Source organism: Mobula birostris, chromosome 4, assembly GCF_030028105.1.
Source record: "Mobula birostris isolate sMobBir1 chromosome 4, sMobBir1.hap1, whole genome shotgun sequence".
NCBI classification, from domain to species: domain Eukaryota; kingdom Metazoa; phylum Chordata; class Chondrichthyes; order Myliobatiformes; family Myliobatidae; genus Mobula; species Mobula birostris.
In genome coordinates this window covers 51082325-51099691 of record NC_092373.1, presented here as the reverse complement: position 1 = coordinate 51099691, position 17367 = coordinate 51082325, and the positions used below count along the sequence as shown (strand labels likewise).

At 40.2% G+C, this 17367-nt stretch overlaps 1 protein-coding gene across 1 annotated transcript in view; it reads left to right on the top strand.

Annotated features, from left to right (window-relative positions):
- LOC140197022 (uncharacterized) overlaps positions 1–12662 on the top strand; it is a 389174-nt gene extending 376512 nt beyond the window's left edge. The window contains exons 14-15 of the mRNA XM_072256957.1: positions 10324–10426; positions 12473–12662. Of these exons, the coding sequence (XP_072113058.1) occupies positions 10324–10426; positions 12473–12662 (293 nt within the window). The remainder of the gene's footprint in view (positions 1–10323; positions 10427–12472) is intronic.
- The last annotated feature ends 4705 nt before the right edge of the window (positions 12663–17367 follow it).

Sequence of the window (17367 nt, the reverse complement as noted above, 5' to 3'; positions counted from 1 at the left end):
TTGAAGTTTAAATGTCCATGAGTTTATCATACTTTTAAATTCTTAATTCAGTACATTTTTATCTTTGTGTTTTAAGAAATTCATTTACTTTATAATATAGTTTAAAGACTTTATTTGGCAGTAATTTGTAATATGATTTAAGTCCAAAATGCTGTGCAATGAAGGTAGAACTGCTTCATTCCGTGTCTAATGAACCAGATTTAATCCTGATTTCTGGTGCTGTTTGTGTGGGCATTTGCACAATCTTGTTGTGACTGTGTAGGTTTCTCCCCAGATGCTCCAGCTTCTTTCCACAATCTAACCCTAAAAGGTGCTGCTGGGGAGCTTTATTACCATTCATGCAGGTGAATTGGAGATAAATTGGGTGCCCGAGTTGATGGCTGTGACAGGATAGGTTACCAGGAAATAAATGAGGGGTGGGATTGAACCAACAGACACTTGATCAGCTGACTTGCCATCTCCTTTGCCATTATGAAATGTGAAATATGAAAAATGTGGAATGGTAGCAATAGAATGCAAGAGACAACAGTATCAGAGAAGAGCAATATTACTTTACTTAATTTAATTAACAAATGTAGATATTTATAGGTTATCCTTCCAAAAATAATGTAATTACACACAAAAAATCCTCCCAGAATGTAGAAGCACAGAAATAATTCAGTGTCAAAATTTAATTAGGGTCTACTTACATGTATGATTACACAATTTGCTTATAGAATAACAGTAATGTTGTTTAACTACTGTTTAAAGTAGATCTCTGTTGACCATGTATGGTATTAGATGGTAAGAGTTCATTAAACCCAAGAAACTGTGAAATGCTTATTAGTTCCACTGCAAGTAATACCTTGGGTCAGTACTTGATCTCAATCTTTTCTTAATTTCAACACATTTTATCAGTTTTCACTGGTTAAAATTATCAGTTCATAACTGAACTAATCTAACTTAAGCAAAGCTATGATTTTCCTAAGCAATGTTCACACCTGGTCATAAAACTATCATGAAGTTCAGGACTACATAAGACCATAAGGCATTTGAGTTCCTCTGCCATTCCAACATGCTGATTTATTATCCCTCTGAACCCCATTCTTCTGTTTTCTCCCCATAACATTTGATGCCCTGACTAATCATAGTCATAGAAAATTACAGCACAGAAACAGGCCCTTTGGCCCATCTAGTCTGTGCTGAACCATTTAAGCTGCCTAGTCCCATCAACCTACACCCAGACTGTGCTGAACCATTTAAGCTGCCTAGTCTCATCAACCTACACCCATGTTTCTATCCAAACTGTTCTTAAACGTTGAAATCGAGCATACGTGCACCACTTGTGCTGACAATTTGTTCCACACTGCTCTGAGTTTCCTCTTGTGTTCCCCTTAGTATTACAGTGGAGTGATAGGAACTACAGAAGCATGAGAGTGGAGTTCGCCAGAATTGATTGGAAAAGAACACTGGCAGGGATGACAGCAGAGCAGCAATGGCTGGAATCTCTGGAAGCAATTCAGAAGGCACAGGATATATACATCCCAAAGAGGAAGAAGCATTCTAAAGGAAAGATAATACATCCATGGCTAACGAGAAGTCAAAGCCAACATAAAAGCCAAGGAGGGAGCATATAATAGAACAAAAATTCATGGGAAGTTAAGGGATTGGGAAGCTTTTATAAACCAACAAAAGGCAACTAATGCCATTAAGAAGGTAAAGATCGAAAATGAAAGTAAGCTAGCCAATAATATTAAAGAGAATACCAAATGTTTCTCCAGATACATGGTGTCACCAGATGGTATACAACCCAGGGTTCTGAAACAGGTGGTTGAAGATAGTGGAGGCATTAGTATTGATCTTTCAAGTATCACTAGATTCTGGAATGGTTTCAGAAGACTGGAAAATTACAAATGTCACTCCACTCTTCAAGAAGGCAGACAGGTAAGAGAAAGGAAGCTATAGGGCAGTTAGTCTGACCTTGGTTGTTGGGAAGATGTTGATTATTAAGGATGAGATCGCAGGGTACTTGGAGGCAAATAATAAAATAGACCATAGTCAGCATGGTTTCCTCAAGGGGAAAATCTTGTCTGACAAATTTGTTGAAATTCTTTGAAGAAATAACAAGTAGGATAGACAAAGGATAATTGGTTGATGTGTACTTGGATTTTCAGAAGGCCTTTAACAAGATGCCACACATGAGGCTGATTAATATCCTACAAGCCCATGGTATTACAAGAAAGATTCTAGCATGGGTAAAGCAGTGGCTGATTGGCAGGAGGCAGAGTGTGGATAAAGGAGCCTTTTCTGACTGGCTGCCAGTGACTAGTGATGTCTGCAGTGAGAAAGGCAAATGCAATGTTAGCATTCATTTCAAGAGGACTGGAATATAAATGCAAGGATGTAATGTAGAAACTTTATAAAGCACTGGTGAGGCCTCACTTGGAGTATTCTCAGCAGATTTGGGCCTGATATCTTAGAAAGGATGTTCTGAAACAGGAGAAAGTTCAAAGGAAGTTCATGAAAATGATTCCAGGATTGAATGGATTGTCATATGAAGAGTGTTTGATGGTTCTGGACCTCATTGAAACCTATTGAATTATAAAAGGCCTTGAAACAGTGGATGTGGAGAAGATGTTTCTTATGGTGAGAGAGTCTAAGCACAGAGGACACAGCCTCAGAATAGGAGGGAATCCTTTTAGAATGGAGATGGAGGAATTTTTTTTTTTACCAGAGGTTGGTGAATCTGTGGAATTCTTTTCCACAGCCGACTGTGGAATCCAAGCCTGTGTGTGTGTGTGTGTGTGTGTGTGTGTGTGTGTGTGTGTGTCAGGGTGGGGGAGCATGTCACGTCCTTTTCAGGGTGGCTAGTCCACCTTTGGTCCCCACCTGGCACTCAGCTCTCACCTGTGGCTCCCCGTAGCTGTTTGCATGCGACAGCGGCCACACCCTGGGCAACAGCTTCAACAAGCCGGCTAAATCAGGTGAGGGTAGCTGACGGGTCTCAAACCCTCAGTGAGATAGGGAGTTGTCTATCCCAGCATGTGAAGACAGACTCCGGCGGATTGAGCGGACGAGACCAACGGAAGGTCCAACGGTCAAGAAGGCGGTCTCTGCAAGCGTCGTGGAACGTGTAGAGCAGAACAAGACACAGAAGACGTCCTGGTCATCCACTGCGCCTAGTCCCATCTCCAGCCATCTCGACTCTTGTCTTGCCGCTGGATCCAGATGGGAATTGGGAAGAGAGAGTGAGGCTGACGCTGCACAACTCTCCCTCACTTAAATCCAAATTAAGCGCTGGTCTCGACACCATCATAATGGTGTCGAGGTCTTCATTGATGACAACGATGGACGAACAACAACATACACACACATACATATACACATAAATATATATATATATATATATATATATATATAGCAGAGGTTCATAGATTCTTGATTGATCAGAGCATTATGGGATACAAGGAGAAGGCAGGAGATTGGATCAGCCACAATGAAATGGCAGAGCAGACCCAATGGGCCAAATGGCCTACTTCTACTCTTATACCTTATGGTTTTTAACTTTTCACCTTTTATCCTTAACACATGTTCTGTCATTGGAGTCACACCCAACCTCAGTGGAGAGTGTGCTTGCCTTTACCATATAACCATATAATAATTACAGCACGGAAACAGGCCATCTCGGCCCTTCTAGTCCATGCCGAACGCTTACACTCACCTAGTCCCACCGACCTGCACTCAGCCTGTAACCCTCCATTCCTCTCCTGTCCATATAGCTATCCAATTTAACTTTAAATGGCAATATCGAACCTGCCTCTACCACTTCTGCTGGAAGCTCGTTCCACACAGCTACCACTCTCTAAGTAAAGAAGTTCCCCCTCATGTTACCCCTAAACTTTTTCCTCCTAACTCTCAACTCATGTCCTCTTGTTTGAATCTTCCCTACTCTCAATGGAAAAGGCCTATCTACGTCAACTCTATCTATCCCCCTCATAATTTTAAATACCTCTATCAAGTCCCCCCTCAACCTTCTACACTCCAAAGAATAAAGACCCAACTTGTTCAACCTTTCTCTGTAACTTAGGTGCTGAAACCCAGGTAACATTCTAGTAAATCTTTTCTGTACTCTCTCTATTTTGTTGACATCTTTCCTATAATTCGGTGACCAGAAATGTACACAATACTCCAAATTTGGCCTTAGCGATGCCTTGTGCAATTTTAACATTACATCCCAACTCCTATACTCAATGCTCTGATTTATAAAGGCCAGCATACAAAAAGCTTTCTTCACCACCCTATCCACATGAGATTCCACCTTCAGGGAACTATGCACCATTATTCCTAGATCCCTCTGTTCTACCATTTACCATGTATGTCCTATTTTGATTATTCCTACCAAAATGTAGCACCTCACATTTATCAACATTAAACTCCATCTGCCATCTTCCAGCCCACTCTTCTAACTGGCCTAAATCTCTCTGCAAGCTTTGAAAACCTACTTCATTATCCACAATGCCACCTACCTTAGTATCATCTGCATACTTACTAATCCAATTTACCACCCCATCATCCAGATCATTATGACAAACAACATTGGACCCAGTACAGATCCCTGAGGCACACCACTAGTCACCGGCCTCCAATCTGACATACAGTTATCCACCACTACTCTCTGGATTGCTGAATCCATTTTATTACTCCAATATTAATACCTAATGATTGAACCTTCCTAACTAACCTTCCATGTGGAACCTTGTCAAAGGCCTTACTGAAGTCCATATAGACAACATCCCCCACTTTACCCTCGTCAACTTTCCTAGTAAACTCTTCAAAACATTCAATAAGATTTATCAAACATGACCTTCCATGCACAAATCCATGTTGACTGTTCCTAATCAGACCCTGTCTATCCAGATAATTATATATACCATCTCTAAGAATACTTTCCATGAATTTACCCACCACTGACATCAAACTCACAGGCCGATAATTGTTAGGTTTACTCTTAGAACCCTTTTTAATCAATAGAACAACATGAGAAATACGCCAAACCTCTGGCACCATCCCCGTTTCTAATGACATTTGAAATATTTCTGTCAGAGCCCCTGCTATTTCTACACTAACTTCCCTCAAGGTCCTAGGGAATATCCTGTCAGGACCCAGAGACTTATCCACTTTTATATTCTTTAAAAGCATCAGTACTTCCTCCTCTCTAATCATCATAGTTTCCATAACTTCCCTACCTGTTTCCTTTACCTTACACAATTCAATATCCTTCTCCTTAGTGAATACCGAAGAAAAGAAATTGTTCAAAATCTCCCCCATCTCTTTTGGTTCCACACATAGCTGTCCACTCTGATTCTCTAAGGGACCAATTTTATCCATCACTATCCTTTTGCTATTAATATAACTGTAGAAACCCTTAGGATTTATTTTCACCTTACTTGCCAAAGCAAGCTCGTATCTTCTTTTGGCTTTTCTAATTTCTTTCTTAAGATTCTTTTTACATTCTTTATATTCCTCGAGCACCTCATTTACTCCATGCTGCCTATATTTACTGTAGATATCTCTCTTTTTCTGAACCAAGTTTCCAATATCCCTTGAAAACCATGGCTCTCTCAAATTTTTAACTTTTCCTTTCAACCTAACAGGAACATAAAGATTCTGTACCCTCAAAATTTCACCTTTAAATGACCTCCATTTCTCTATTACATCCTTCCCATAAAACAAATTGTCCCAATCCAGTCCTTCTAAATTCCTTCACATCTCCTCAAGGTTAGCCTTTCTCCAATCAAAAATCTCAACCCTGGGTCTAGACCTATCCTTCTCCATAATTATATTGAAACTAATGGTATTGTGATCACTGGACCCGAAGTGCTCCCCAACACATACCTCCATCACCTGTCCTATCTCATTCCCTAACAGGAGATCCAACACCACCCCTTCTCTAGTTGGTACCTCTATGTATTGCTGCAAAAAAAATTTCCTGCACACATTTTACAAACTCCAAACCATCCAGCCCTTTTACCGTATGGGCTTCCCAGTCTATGTGTGGAAAATTAAAATCTCCCACAATGACAACCTTGTGCTTACTACAAATATGTGCCACCTCCTTACAAATTTGCTCCTCCAATTCTCGATCCCCATTATGTGGTCTATAATACACCCCTATAAGTGTTACTACACCTTTCTCATTCCTCAATTCCACCCAAGTAGCCTCTCTAGACAAGCCCTCTAATCTAAGCTGCCAGAGCACTGCTGTAATATTTTCTCTGACAAGCAATGCAACACCTCCCCCCTTGTCCCTCTGATTCTATCACACCTGAAGCAACAAAATCCAGGAATATTTAGTTGCCAATCACATCCCTCCTGCAACCATGTTTCACTAATAGCTACCACATCATACTTCCAGGTATCAATCCATGCTTTAAGCTCATCCACCTTTCTTATAATGCTCCTAGCATTAAAATAAATGCATTTAAGAAATTTTCCACCTCTTACTCTCTGTTTATCACTAATGGTGCAAACAACTTCACTATTTTCTTTTTCTTCCTTCTCCCCTACATCTATTCATACACTCTGGTTCCCCTCCCCCATTGTATCTAGTTTAAATCCACTGCAGCCTCTCTAGCAAACCTATCTGCAAGAATATTTGTCCCCCTCCAGTTCAGAGGGTGGTAGCAATCCTGAGATTGCTATCCTGGAGTTCCTGTCCTTTAACTTGGCACCTAACTCCCTAAACTCACCTTTCAGTACCTCCTCACTCTTCCGACCTATGTCATTAGTCCCTACATGGACCACGACATCTGGCTGCTCACCCTCCCTCTTGAGAATACTGAGGACTCGATCCGAGATATCATGGACCTTGGCACCAGGGAGGCAACAGACCATCTGTGATTCTCGATCTCCTCCACAGAACCTCTTACCTGTCCCCCTAACTATTGAATCCCCTATCACTACTGCTCTCCTCTTTTCCCTCCTTCCCTTCTGAGCTGAGGGTCCCATCTCCATGCCACAGATGCAACCGCTGCAACTTGTCCCTGGTAGGTCGTCCCCATCAACAGTATCCAAAATGATATACTTTATTATTGGTGGGAACAGCCACAGGGGTGCTCTGCTCATTCTGTCTATTCCCCTTCCCTCTCTCTGTAACTCCTGTTTATTTCTGCCTCTGCCTCATGAATGATCCAAAGTTCATCTAGCTCCAGCTCCAGTTCCCTAACTCGGTTTGTCAGGAGCTGCAGCTGGATATACCTTTTACAGGTGTAGTCATCAGGAACGATTGTGCTCACCCTGACTTCCTATATACTGCAAACGGAGCACTCAACTGCCCTAACTGCTGCCTCCATCACCTACTCCTAAGGTAATTAGATTAATTAAAGGAACTTACCTGGCCTTATCTCACTTGGAGTGAAGCTCGTCCTTCAGCCTCTGCTCGCCGAAGCCCCTCGAGCCAAAGCCTTCCTACTCTGTCTCCCTCTACTCTGTTGCCTGCCACAACGTCACCTGCTCCGTTAATCTGCTCGCTTTTAAACTCTCCCGCTGCCTCACAGTCCGACTTTCACGCGCTTGCGCAGTCGTGCCCTGTTCAACTGCTGAAGAAATGACCGACCCTTCTCAATCTGCTCGCTTTTAAGCTCTCCCGCTGCCTCATAGTCTGACTTTCACGCGCTTGCGCAGTCGTGCCCCGTTCAACTGCCGAAGAAAATATACTCCTACATATACTCCTCATCATTTTGTATATCTATATCAAATCTCCACTCCATCTTCAACTTTCTAAGGAATAAAGTCCTATTCAAACTCAGGTCCTCCAGTCCCAGCAACATCCTTGTAAAATTTCTCTGTACACTTTCAAATTTATTTGCATCTTTCCCATAAGTAGGTGACGAAAACTGCACATATACTCCAAACTAGCCCTCATGACGGCACTTTCAATTAATTATGTACATCTGCTCCCAGATCTCTTTGTTCTACCACACTGTTCAGTGCCCTACCTTTCACTGTGCAAGAACTACCCTGGCTGGCCCTACTAAGAGCAACACCTTGCACTTGTCTGCATTAAATTCAATCTGCTATTTTTTTTGCAATCTGCTATCCCCATGCAAGCTCTGATAGTCTTCTTCCTCTTCCTTTACACCCCCAATTTTGATGTTATTTGCAAACTTGCTGATCCAGTTAACCACATTTTCATACTGATATAGATAATAAACAACAGAACCAGCACCAATCCCTACGATACTCAGCCAGTCACGTGTCTCCGGTCTCTGGCTTCTCCCACAAAGCCAATTTACTACCTCCTCTTGAATGCTAAGTGACTGAACCTTCTTGATCAATCTCCCATGTGGGGCTTTGTCAACTGCCTTACTAAGGTCCATGTAGAGAACATTCACTACCTTGGATTTCATGGCGACTTGCTCAAAAAAAAAAAACAAGATTGGTTGGATATGACCTATTACAAACTGCCATGCTGACTATCCCTAATCAGTTCATGTCTATCATATATTCGGTCCCTTAGAATACCTTCCAATAACTTTTCCACTACTGATGTCAGGCACACTGGCCTATAATTTCCTGGTTTATTATTACAGCCTTTCTAAAATAGTGGAACAACATTAGTTATCCTCCAATCCTCAGACGGCTCTCAGTAAGGATGATCTAAATATCTCTGCTAGAGCCCCTGCAATTTCTGCACCTGCCTCCCACAGAGTCCAAGGGAACACCTTGTCAGGTCCTGGAGATTTATTCACCCTAATTTGCCTCAGGACAGCAAACTCTATCAACCTCTCTTTGTTTAATATTTCCAATGGCAGCCTCTACAGCCATCTCCAGCAATGAATTCCACAGCTTAAGAAGTTTCAGCTGGCTTAAGAAATTCCTCCTTATCGTTGTTCTAAGTGGATGTTCCTCTAATCTGAGGCTGTGCCCTCTGATCTAAGACTCCTGACTTATAGAAAACATTCTCTCCACATCCGAATCTATCTAGGTGTTTCAATATTCGATTTCAACAGATTCCTACCTAAACAGCATACATAAAGACGTTCAAGATTTCTATTCAGAATTTGAGCTAGCACCACTGCAACAGTGCCTTGACGTTGAACTCCTTATGGAATCCGACAGCGGAGTGTTAGTTCCTGTGTTTTCTCAGTGTGTAGCCTGCCACTCCAAGGTCATTCCAAGCAAATCTATTTCCCTCCTTGATTGCAAAATAGAACTTCACATCTTAGAAAAAGTTGTTGAGTTGATTATTGTAATGAAATGTCGAGTCAACTTACTAGTATTCAATATTTAAAGCAGAAACTGGAAATGTTGAGTCTGGTTACTTGTTAATTCTGCTCTGACTGCTTTGCTGCTGCACTTTAGATGTAATTACTATATTAGATAAAATCGGCACAATCTGTACTTTTCATGAAGCATCCAATTAATTTGAAGAAACTTACAATCTCATTCTTAATCAGTGTGTGTTCAGTCATCTTATGGTGTGAACTGATGTACAGCAATACATCTATGTTAAGGACAGGGATTAGCTGCTACAAATAGCAGCAGGGCTCTCCCAGGCTGTCTTTATTACAACAATTAATGAAGGAGAATAAATAACCTTGGATTGAAGCAGGTTGCAGCTCCAGTTTAATTTATAACTATTTTTAATGTTGAGCAAAGTTGAGCAAAGCATCAAATTTTATTAGATTAATAAGTCCATTAAACTGACAAGTCAAACTGATGATGAATAGCATAATCTGATTACAAGAGAAAAGGAGACTAGTGTCATCTAAGAGTCCTTCAATTTTGTGACTTTAGGAACAGATTTCCATTGTAAAAGCTTTTGCTGCCCTCTCCAGCTTGCTTTGGAATTTTATAATTTAACAGTTCCAAAAGGTGTAAAATATCTTTTTCAGCATTTACTTTTGTCTAACTAAACTTGATAAGTTATCAAAAATATTTTTTTGAATATCCTTAATAAAGTCTAAGAATCTTCCCTTGGAAAAACTCCCTGTCATCAAACAAAGTGCATGCTATTTAATCCAAAAGTTGTATTTAGAGTCAATAATTCGTGTCACTGCCTGGTATACAATATCATTCTTTTTCAGCTTACTTAAAAAGATGTTAGGTCAGGAAATTCAGAATTACCATTGCTTTTAAGAGATAAATGAAATAGTTTTTCAACGTTTCAGTGCAGACATGACAAGGTACTTCATAAAATTATAGAATGATGTGAATAATTGCCCTAAGTCATTTGCACAATGTTCTTCAGACTGCATACTTTAACATTTTTCTAAATTATTGTGCTGTATATTAAAACTGTTGCATACTTGACAATTATGTCTTTTCTCTGAACTTTTCCAGTGGATGGTTGGGTGGCTTCCTTCTGGAACAGAAAATGCAAGAATGCTTCTAAACAGGGTGAAAAGTCACACTTACAACTATTTAAGATTAACAGTTTAAAAAGGTAAAGCAACAGTTTAATTATCTTCCCAAGTTTATAAATAAACTATTAGCTTTTTGTATCAATAAGTTCATTTTATTTTTTAAATTTGCCAAGCTAAATATCAGCTTTTAAATATCTGTGAAATGAAAGCTGGTTTTCGTTTTTAAACCATAGGTGGCACATTGGTGCAGCCTCTTAGCCCCAGCATCTTGGGTTTGGCCCTGATCTCCAGTGCTGTCGTGTGCCATTTGCACATTCTTCCTGTGGCTGTCTGGGTTTCCTTTAGGTGCTTTGTTGTGGTGTTCCAAATCAGAGTGATATGTGGATTAGCAGATGTATTGGTCACTGTACAAGCCCCCTGGTATGTAGGTGAGTGATTCAACCTGGACGTCTGGTGCAGGGAGAATGAAACAGGGTTTGCATTAATGGATGCCTGGTGGTTCATGTGTTTTCACTGGACTGAGGGTCATTTGCTGTATGACTCTAAATTGCTTAGACTAAAAATTTTAATTCAATGTCACTAGAAGTTGACATTTAAAGGATTTATTGAATCTCCCTTGGTACCTATGGTTAACAAATGTTCAGAATGAAACTTGTAACATTAGGATTTGTTATGGATTCCAGCAGTTTATTTTCCATTTCACTACTAATCCCCATTTTACCCTCAATTTAAAACCTAGTTCCTATAACACCATTACATATGGGAGCAAAATTGGGCCCTTTGGCTAATTGAGCCTGCTCCGTCATTTCATCATGGCTGATCCATTTCCCTCTCAATCCCCTGCCTTCCCCATGATGGGAAACATCCTTGCCACATCCACTCTGTCGAGGACTTTCAATATTCAATAGCTTTCAGTGAGAGCCATCAAACGCCCTTCAGATAATAAAAGTTCCTGTATGATATAGTTCCTGCCACTGATCGATAGATATGTCACTGATAGCTAGTCGTTACTACATTTGCCTTTTTACATTTTCTAAGGTATGGAGTCCAATTTATAAAAACACTTTAAAAAGGAGGTCAGGATTAAGATGATTGGAAGGTAGAATTTATTTGTAATAAATAAGATATTTAAAGTGAAGTTAAGAATCAAAGTTACAGGTCGGAAATAATGTTGAAAGAATTTTCCCAAACAGAAAATCTATAAAGTACATTGAAAGTTCCATTTATTCTATTAGAGAAATAAAGGTTAGAAGCAATTTGTTGATTTAAAAATAGAAGTGGAATCCACAGCACAAAAGTACTGCCAATGCAGCATTGAACAACAGTTTAACTTGAAGGACTAGGAGTTTCTTCAAACCCTTCAATGTTTCAAAATTCAAAGAAAATTAAAGGATCCATTTCTAAAATTGAGACTATGGCACATTCCTGTGGATTCCAGCTGTATAGTTCCAAAACATTAGTGCTTAAATTAAAAGGTATAGAATGGATTCTGAAATGAGATCTTTCATGAGATTCAAAATGAACTAACAGTAGGGACCTGTCACAAATGAAAGTAGGGATCATTCGAATATGCACAGGGAATACTGTAGCTAGGGATATCGTGGATATGTGCTCTGAAATTGTCCCTTACTTTGAAAACTCTTGACTGCCTCATGTTTTGATCAGTTATTTTCACCATTTTGTTCTGTATTTCTTAACCTATGGTTTTGTAAAATACCTTTACATTATCAGCTAACAGTATATTCAAATTGATACAAGAAAGATGTTCTGACAATATTTTGGCTATTTTTTAAAAAAGTGTACATTGCATTAATTAATATAATTGCTGTCCTCCTCCAGTGTGACTCAAGGATTAGTTTGTCTGCTGGGATTTGGTATAATTTTTCTGGTGGCTCTGTCTAATCCAAAGGTAAGGTAACAATAAGTAATGCGTAAATAAGTGAATTATGTGTTACATTATGCCTTGTACTGCATGTAGTTTTGTAAAAGTGGCCTCTAGGACAGGCTTAATGTGTCGGCATTTAGCTATTGATTCCCAGGCACTGATATTTACAAACTTAATCTTACTTGGAATCAAACTGTATTTTGCCAGTGGAAGAGAAGCATTTTGACATATATCTTTGCAGAACAGTGAGCCGCCTGAACTCAGCAGTTGTGTTACTTGGAGTGAGTCTTTCTGCAGGAAAGCACAAGAGGTCCGGCGCAGCTAAACCAAAACTACTTTCACCAACTGGTTATGAAGACCTGCCGGAAACTGCTTCAGCAGACTGGTTGCATCCTCACACACCACTCCCCCGGCTTAACAGCTATATGTGAATATTAGAAATATAATCATTAAAACCTGAAGTTTTTCTCTGTTTGGGATTTTGGCATGGTTGGCAAGACCAGTCTTGGGTCACTGATGAAGGATTCTGTGAGAGGACGATATTTCATTTCTTAGATCACATTTCTTCCCCATTCTGATGTTTGATCTGAACAATAACTGAACCTCTTGACCAAGTCTTCATGTTTTTATGCAGTGAGTCGCTGTCACATAATTGGCTGATTAGATATTTGCATCAATGAACCAGTCGGTGTACAAGAGGCCAGGAAGTGTATTTGCAGGGCATGATGATGTTCAGCTTGGCAGAGAACCTGCAGGTGGCAGTGTTGTTCCCAAACACCTGCTGCCCATGTTCTTGGTGACAGCTCTCGTGGTTTGGAGGCTGGTAGTCCAAGTTAGTGAATACACAATATTTTAAGAGTAACTGCAAAAAAAAATTACTGCACCCTGCAGCAGTTCTACACTGATAATGGAACAAATGAATGTTTAGGCTGGTAGATGTGGTGCAGATCAAGCCAGCAGTTTTGTGTGATGACAAGCTCATGCATATTGTTGCACTCATCCAGGCAAGCAGAGAGCACTAAAGTACAATTCTGGTTTCTGCCCTGTAGACGATGGAAAGGATTTGGCATGTCAGGAAATGCGTATCTGAACAGATCTTATTGTCAGTTTAAGTGATCGGTCCCATTTAAGTTCTGCTCAATGGTGACCCCCCCCCCACCCCGCAATTTGCTTTAATATAGATGGCATATTTCTAGTTTTCTAAAGTAGTTTAGTTCTTGAATCTAAAATCTTTAAACGTGTAACACTTTGGAATGGAATAGAAAACCTACATCACAATACAGGCCCTTCGGCCCACAAAGCTGTGACAAACATGTCCTTGCCTTAGAGCTACTTAGGCTTACACATAGCCCTCTATTTTTCTAAGCTCCATGTACCTATCCAGTGGTCTCTTAAAAGACCCTATCGTTTCCACCTCCACCATCGCTGGCAGCCCGTTCCACGCACTCACCACTCTCTGCGTTTAAAAAAAAACTTACCCCGCCATCTCCTCTGTACGTACTTCCAAGCACCTTAAAACGATGCCCTCTTGTGCTAGCCATTTCCGCCCAGAGAAGAAGCCTCTGACTATCCACACGATCAATGTCTCTCATTATCCTGTACACCTCTATCAGGCCACCTCTCATCCTCTGTCGCTCCAAGGAAAAAAGGCGGAGTTGACTCAACTCAACCTATTCTCATAAGGCATGCTCACCAATCCAGGCAACATCCTTGTAGATCTTCTCTGCATCCCTTCTATGGTTTCCATGTCCTTCCTGTAGTGAGGCGACCAGAACTGAGCACAGTACTCCAAGTGGGGTCTGACCAGGGTCCTATATAGCTGCAATATTACCTCTCGGCTCTTAAACTCAAACCCACAGTTGATGAAGGCCAATGCACCATATGCCTTCTTAACCACAGAGTCAACCTGCGAAGCAGCTTTGAGTGTCCTATGGACTCGGACCCCAAGATCCCTCTGATCCTCCCCACTGCCAAAAGTCTTACCATTAATACTATATTCTGCCATCATATTTGACCTACCAAAATGAACCACTTCACACTTATCTGGGTTGAACTCCATCTGCCACTTCTCAGCCCAGTTTTACATCCTATCGATGTCCCGCTGTGACCTCTGACACCCCCCCACACTATCCACAACACCCCCAGCTTTTGTGTCATCAGCAAATTTACTAACCCATCCCTCCACTTCCTCATCCAAGTCACTTATAAAAATCACAAAGAGTAGGGGTCCCAGAACAGATCTCTAAGGCACACCACTGATCACCAACTTCCATGCAGAATATGACCCATCTACAACCACTCTTTGCCTTTTGTGGGCAAGCCAGTTTTGGGTCCACAAAGCAATGTCCCCTTGGATCCCATGCCTCCTTACTTTCTCAGTAAGCCTTGCATTGGGTACCTTATCAAATGCCTTGCTGAAATCCATATACACTACATCTACGGCTCTACCTTCATCAATGTGTTTAGTCACATCCTCAAAAAATTCAATCAGGCTCGTAAGGCACGACCTGCCTTTGACAAACAGTGAACTTCCCCAGATTTCACAACTGCTTTGTAACCAATAAGCCCATTTAACATGTTTGCTTCCCATTATAAATCACAAATTATGAGTCTGCTCTGTCCTAAAAGCTGTAGAATAATAGTTGTATTGGACCAAAACAGGCCCTTCAGCCAGATTACCTATCTACACTAATTCCTTTTTACCACATCAGGCCCATACTCCTCTACTTTCCTGTCCAAATGTATTTTAAATATTAATCGTATCTGTCTTTAACACTTCCTCTGGCTGTTTGTTACATATAACCACCACCCTCTGTGTGGAATAACTTGCCCCTCAGATCTCCTTTATATCTTTCACTAACCTTTAACTTTGGACTGCTCCCATTCTAGGGAAAGAAAAATGGAATACATATCCCATCTCTGCCCTCATAATTTTATAACCTTCTGCAAGCACAGTCTCAACTTCTTATGTCCCAACAAGGATAAATCAAGCCTCTCCAATCTCACCTTATAAAGTTGTCTATTCAAGGAAACATTTTTTATCCTCACTTTCACGCTTTCCAATGCTACCTCATCTACCTGGTAGTGCGGCAATCAGAGATGTACACAATACTCCAGGTGTGGCCTGACAGACATTTTATACAGCTGCAATATGACATCCCATGTCAAATTTGTCTTTTGCTACCCTATCCACCTGTGTTGCAATTTCAGGCAGGCTCGAGTCCTGTTGAAGGATCTTCACTCTTTATTTATTTCCATAGGTGCTTCCTGACCTGTTCAGTTCCTCCAGCATTTTATGTGTTACTCTGGCTTTCCATCATCTGCAGAATCTCTTGCATCTGTGAACCTGCCCCCTCTTCATCAACACTGAGGTCCCTGTCAGTTACATGTATTGTCAGTATTTGTTGTCCCAAAATGAATTGCCTTCTGCCACAACTCCACTTTCCAAATGATCTATGACCCTCCGTATCCTTTGCAACCTCCTTCGCTATTGATTACAGTACCAGTTTTTATATTGTCAGACTTACCAAGCAGCTCTTCTACATTCACACCCAGATCATATATACACAAACAATAACAAAATGATGTACATAGTATTTTAATGTTCCAATATTGCTGTTGTTATTCACAGGGATTTGTTGTTCTGCTTGACAAAGTGGCTTCATTTGCTTTAAATCTTGAAGCTGGTCTCTTCATTTTTCTAATGGTACGAAATGCTCGATTGGAGCCTTATAAGTAAGTATATTGACATTTAATTCTGGCTGTGCAACTGAGTACAAGTTAACGTATGTTGATTTTTTAAAAATGAAGTAGTATATTAAATTTTATTTGAACAGTTTAAGATGATTGTACATTGATATTTAATGTAGAAAGTGGAATAAAGTGCTTGGCTGAAAATGATTAAATAGCAACATATCAAAATATGCATTTGTCCAGTTAATGGTAAAATGTAGATTGTTAATTGTTTTGCATTAATTTGGTATAAGAAATAGTGAAAAGCTTTTTTTTGGAGGGGGGAATAAAGAGAGAGTAATTCTTCTATTTACATTTTTATTAACTAATCCTTGTGTCTTGGGAATATACAGTTGGAAGAGACTGACCAGTATTTTTGCAAACTGAGACTACTTGTAACTGAAGGTGGTACCAACAATGTCACGGTTGTGCTGGGAGAGTTTCCCCTAGCTTTTTTTTTAAAAAAGTCCAGATTTTGATATTACTAGTTGGAATTAGCTCATCTCAATTTAACAGGTGCCATCAATTAAAACCCAGACAAGACAAATGGATGGCTGTGCAAATTGTAGAATAAAATTTGGAAAGGAGAACTATATCCTTAATTGTTTCTCATTATCTCCTCAGTTGCTTGTACTTTGTCAAATGCTTTGCTAAAATTCATGCATGCTGCAACCACTTCATTTTCTCTTGTAACATGTTGTTTTCTCAAAGAAGGTGGCCTCTTAATTCTCTTTAATTTGTCAATAGGAATTTTAGGTCAGGCAATTACTCCAACAGTTTTATTTCACATTGCAAAGTACTATTGATTACTTACTAATTCTGAAGTGGTTCTGTATCAGCCACACTGCAATTATCCAATATTCATCCTCTTAAGGGAACCTGAGGTTAGACATCTTGAACTTCTACAAATTCCTTCCATTTGGGTTATTTGTGGATGTAACCCGGGTTTCTGCAAGTCAATTCTAAATAAATCTCATTTTCTCTCTCACTATGCTCTCATCAAACCATACCTGCACCCCTACAGATGCTGCCCAAGTCTCAACATCACCATGAGACATGTGGGTATCGTCCAGTATTCCCAGCTTCTGACGCGCAAAGTTGTTAGCACACTCTGGGCCATAAGGATATCAAAAAAAAAACACGCAGGTTTAAGATGAGAGGAAGGTGTTTGGAGAGTATTTTTTGGAAGTTGCTACTAGATGAGATCGAATCACCGTCTTTAAGAGGCATTTAGACAAACATATAATTAGGTAAGGCATAGAAGGGTAAGGATCTGATGGGGGCAAAATGGTCACCATGGGTGTATTGGGCCAAAGGGTCTGTTTCTGAGGGTAACAACCTGACCACAACTATTATATTTTTCTAAAACCACAAGTAATCAAAACAATGCCTGTAAATCAACAC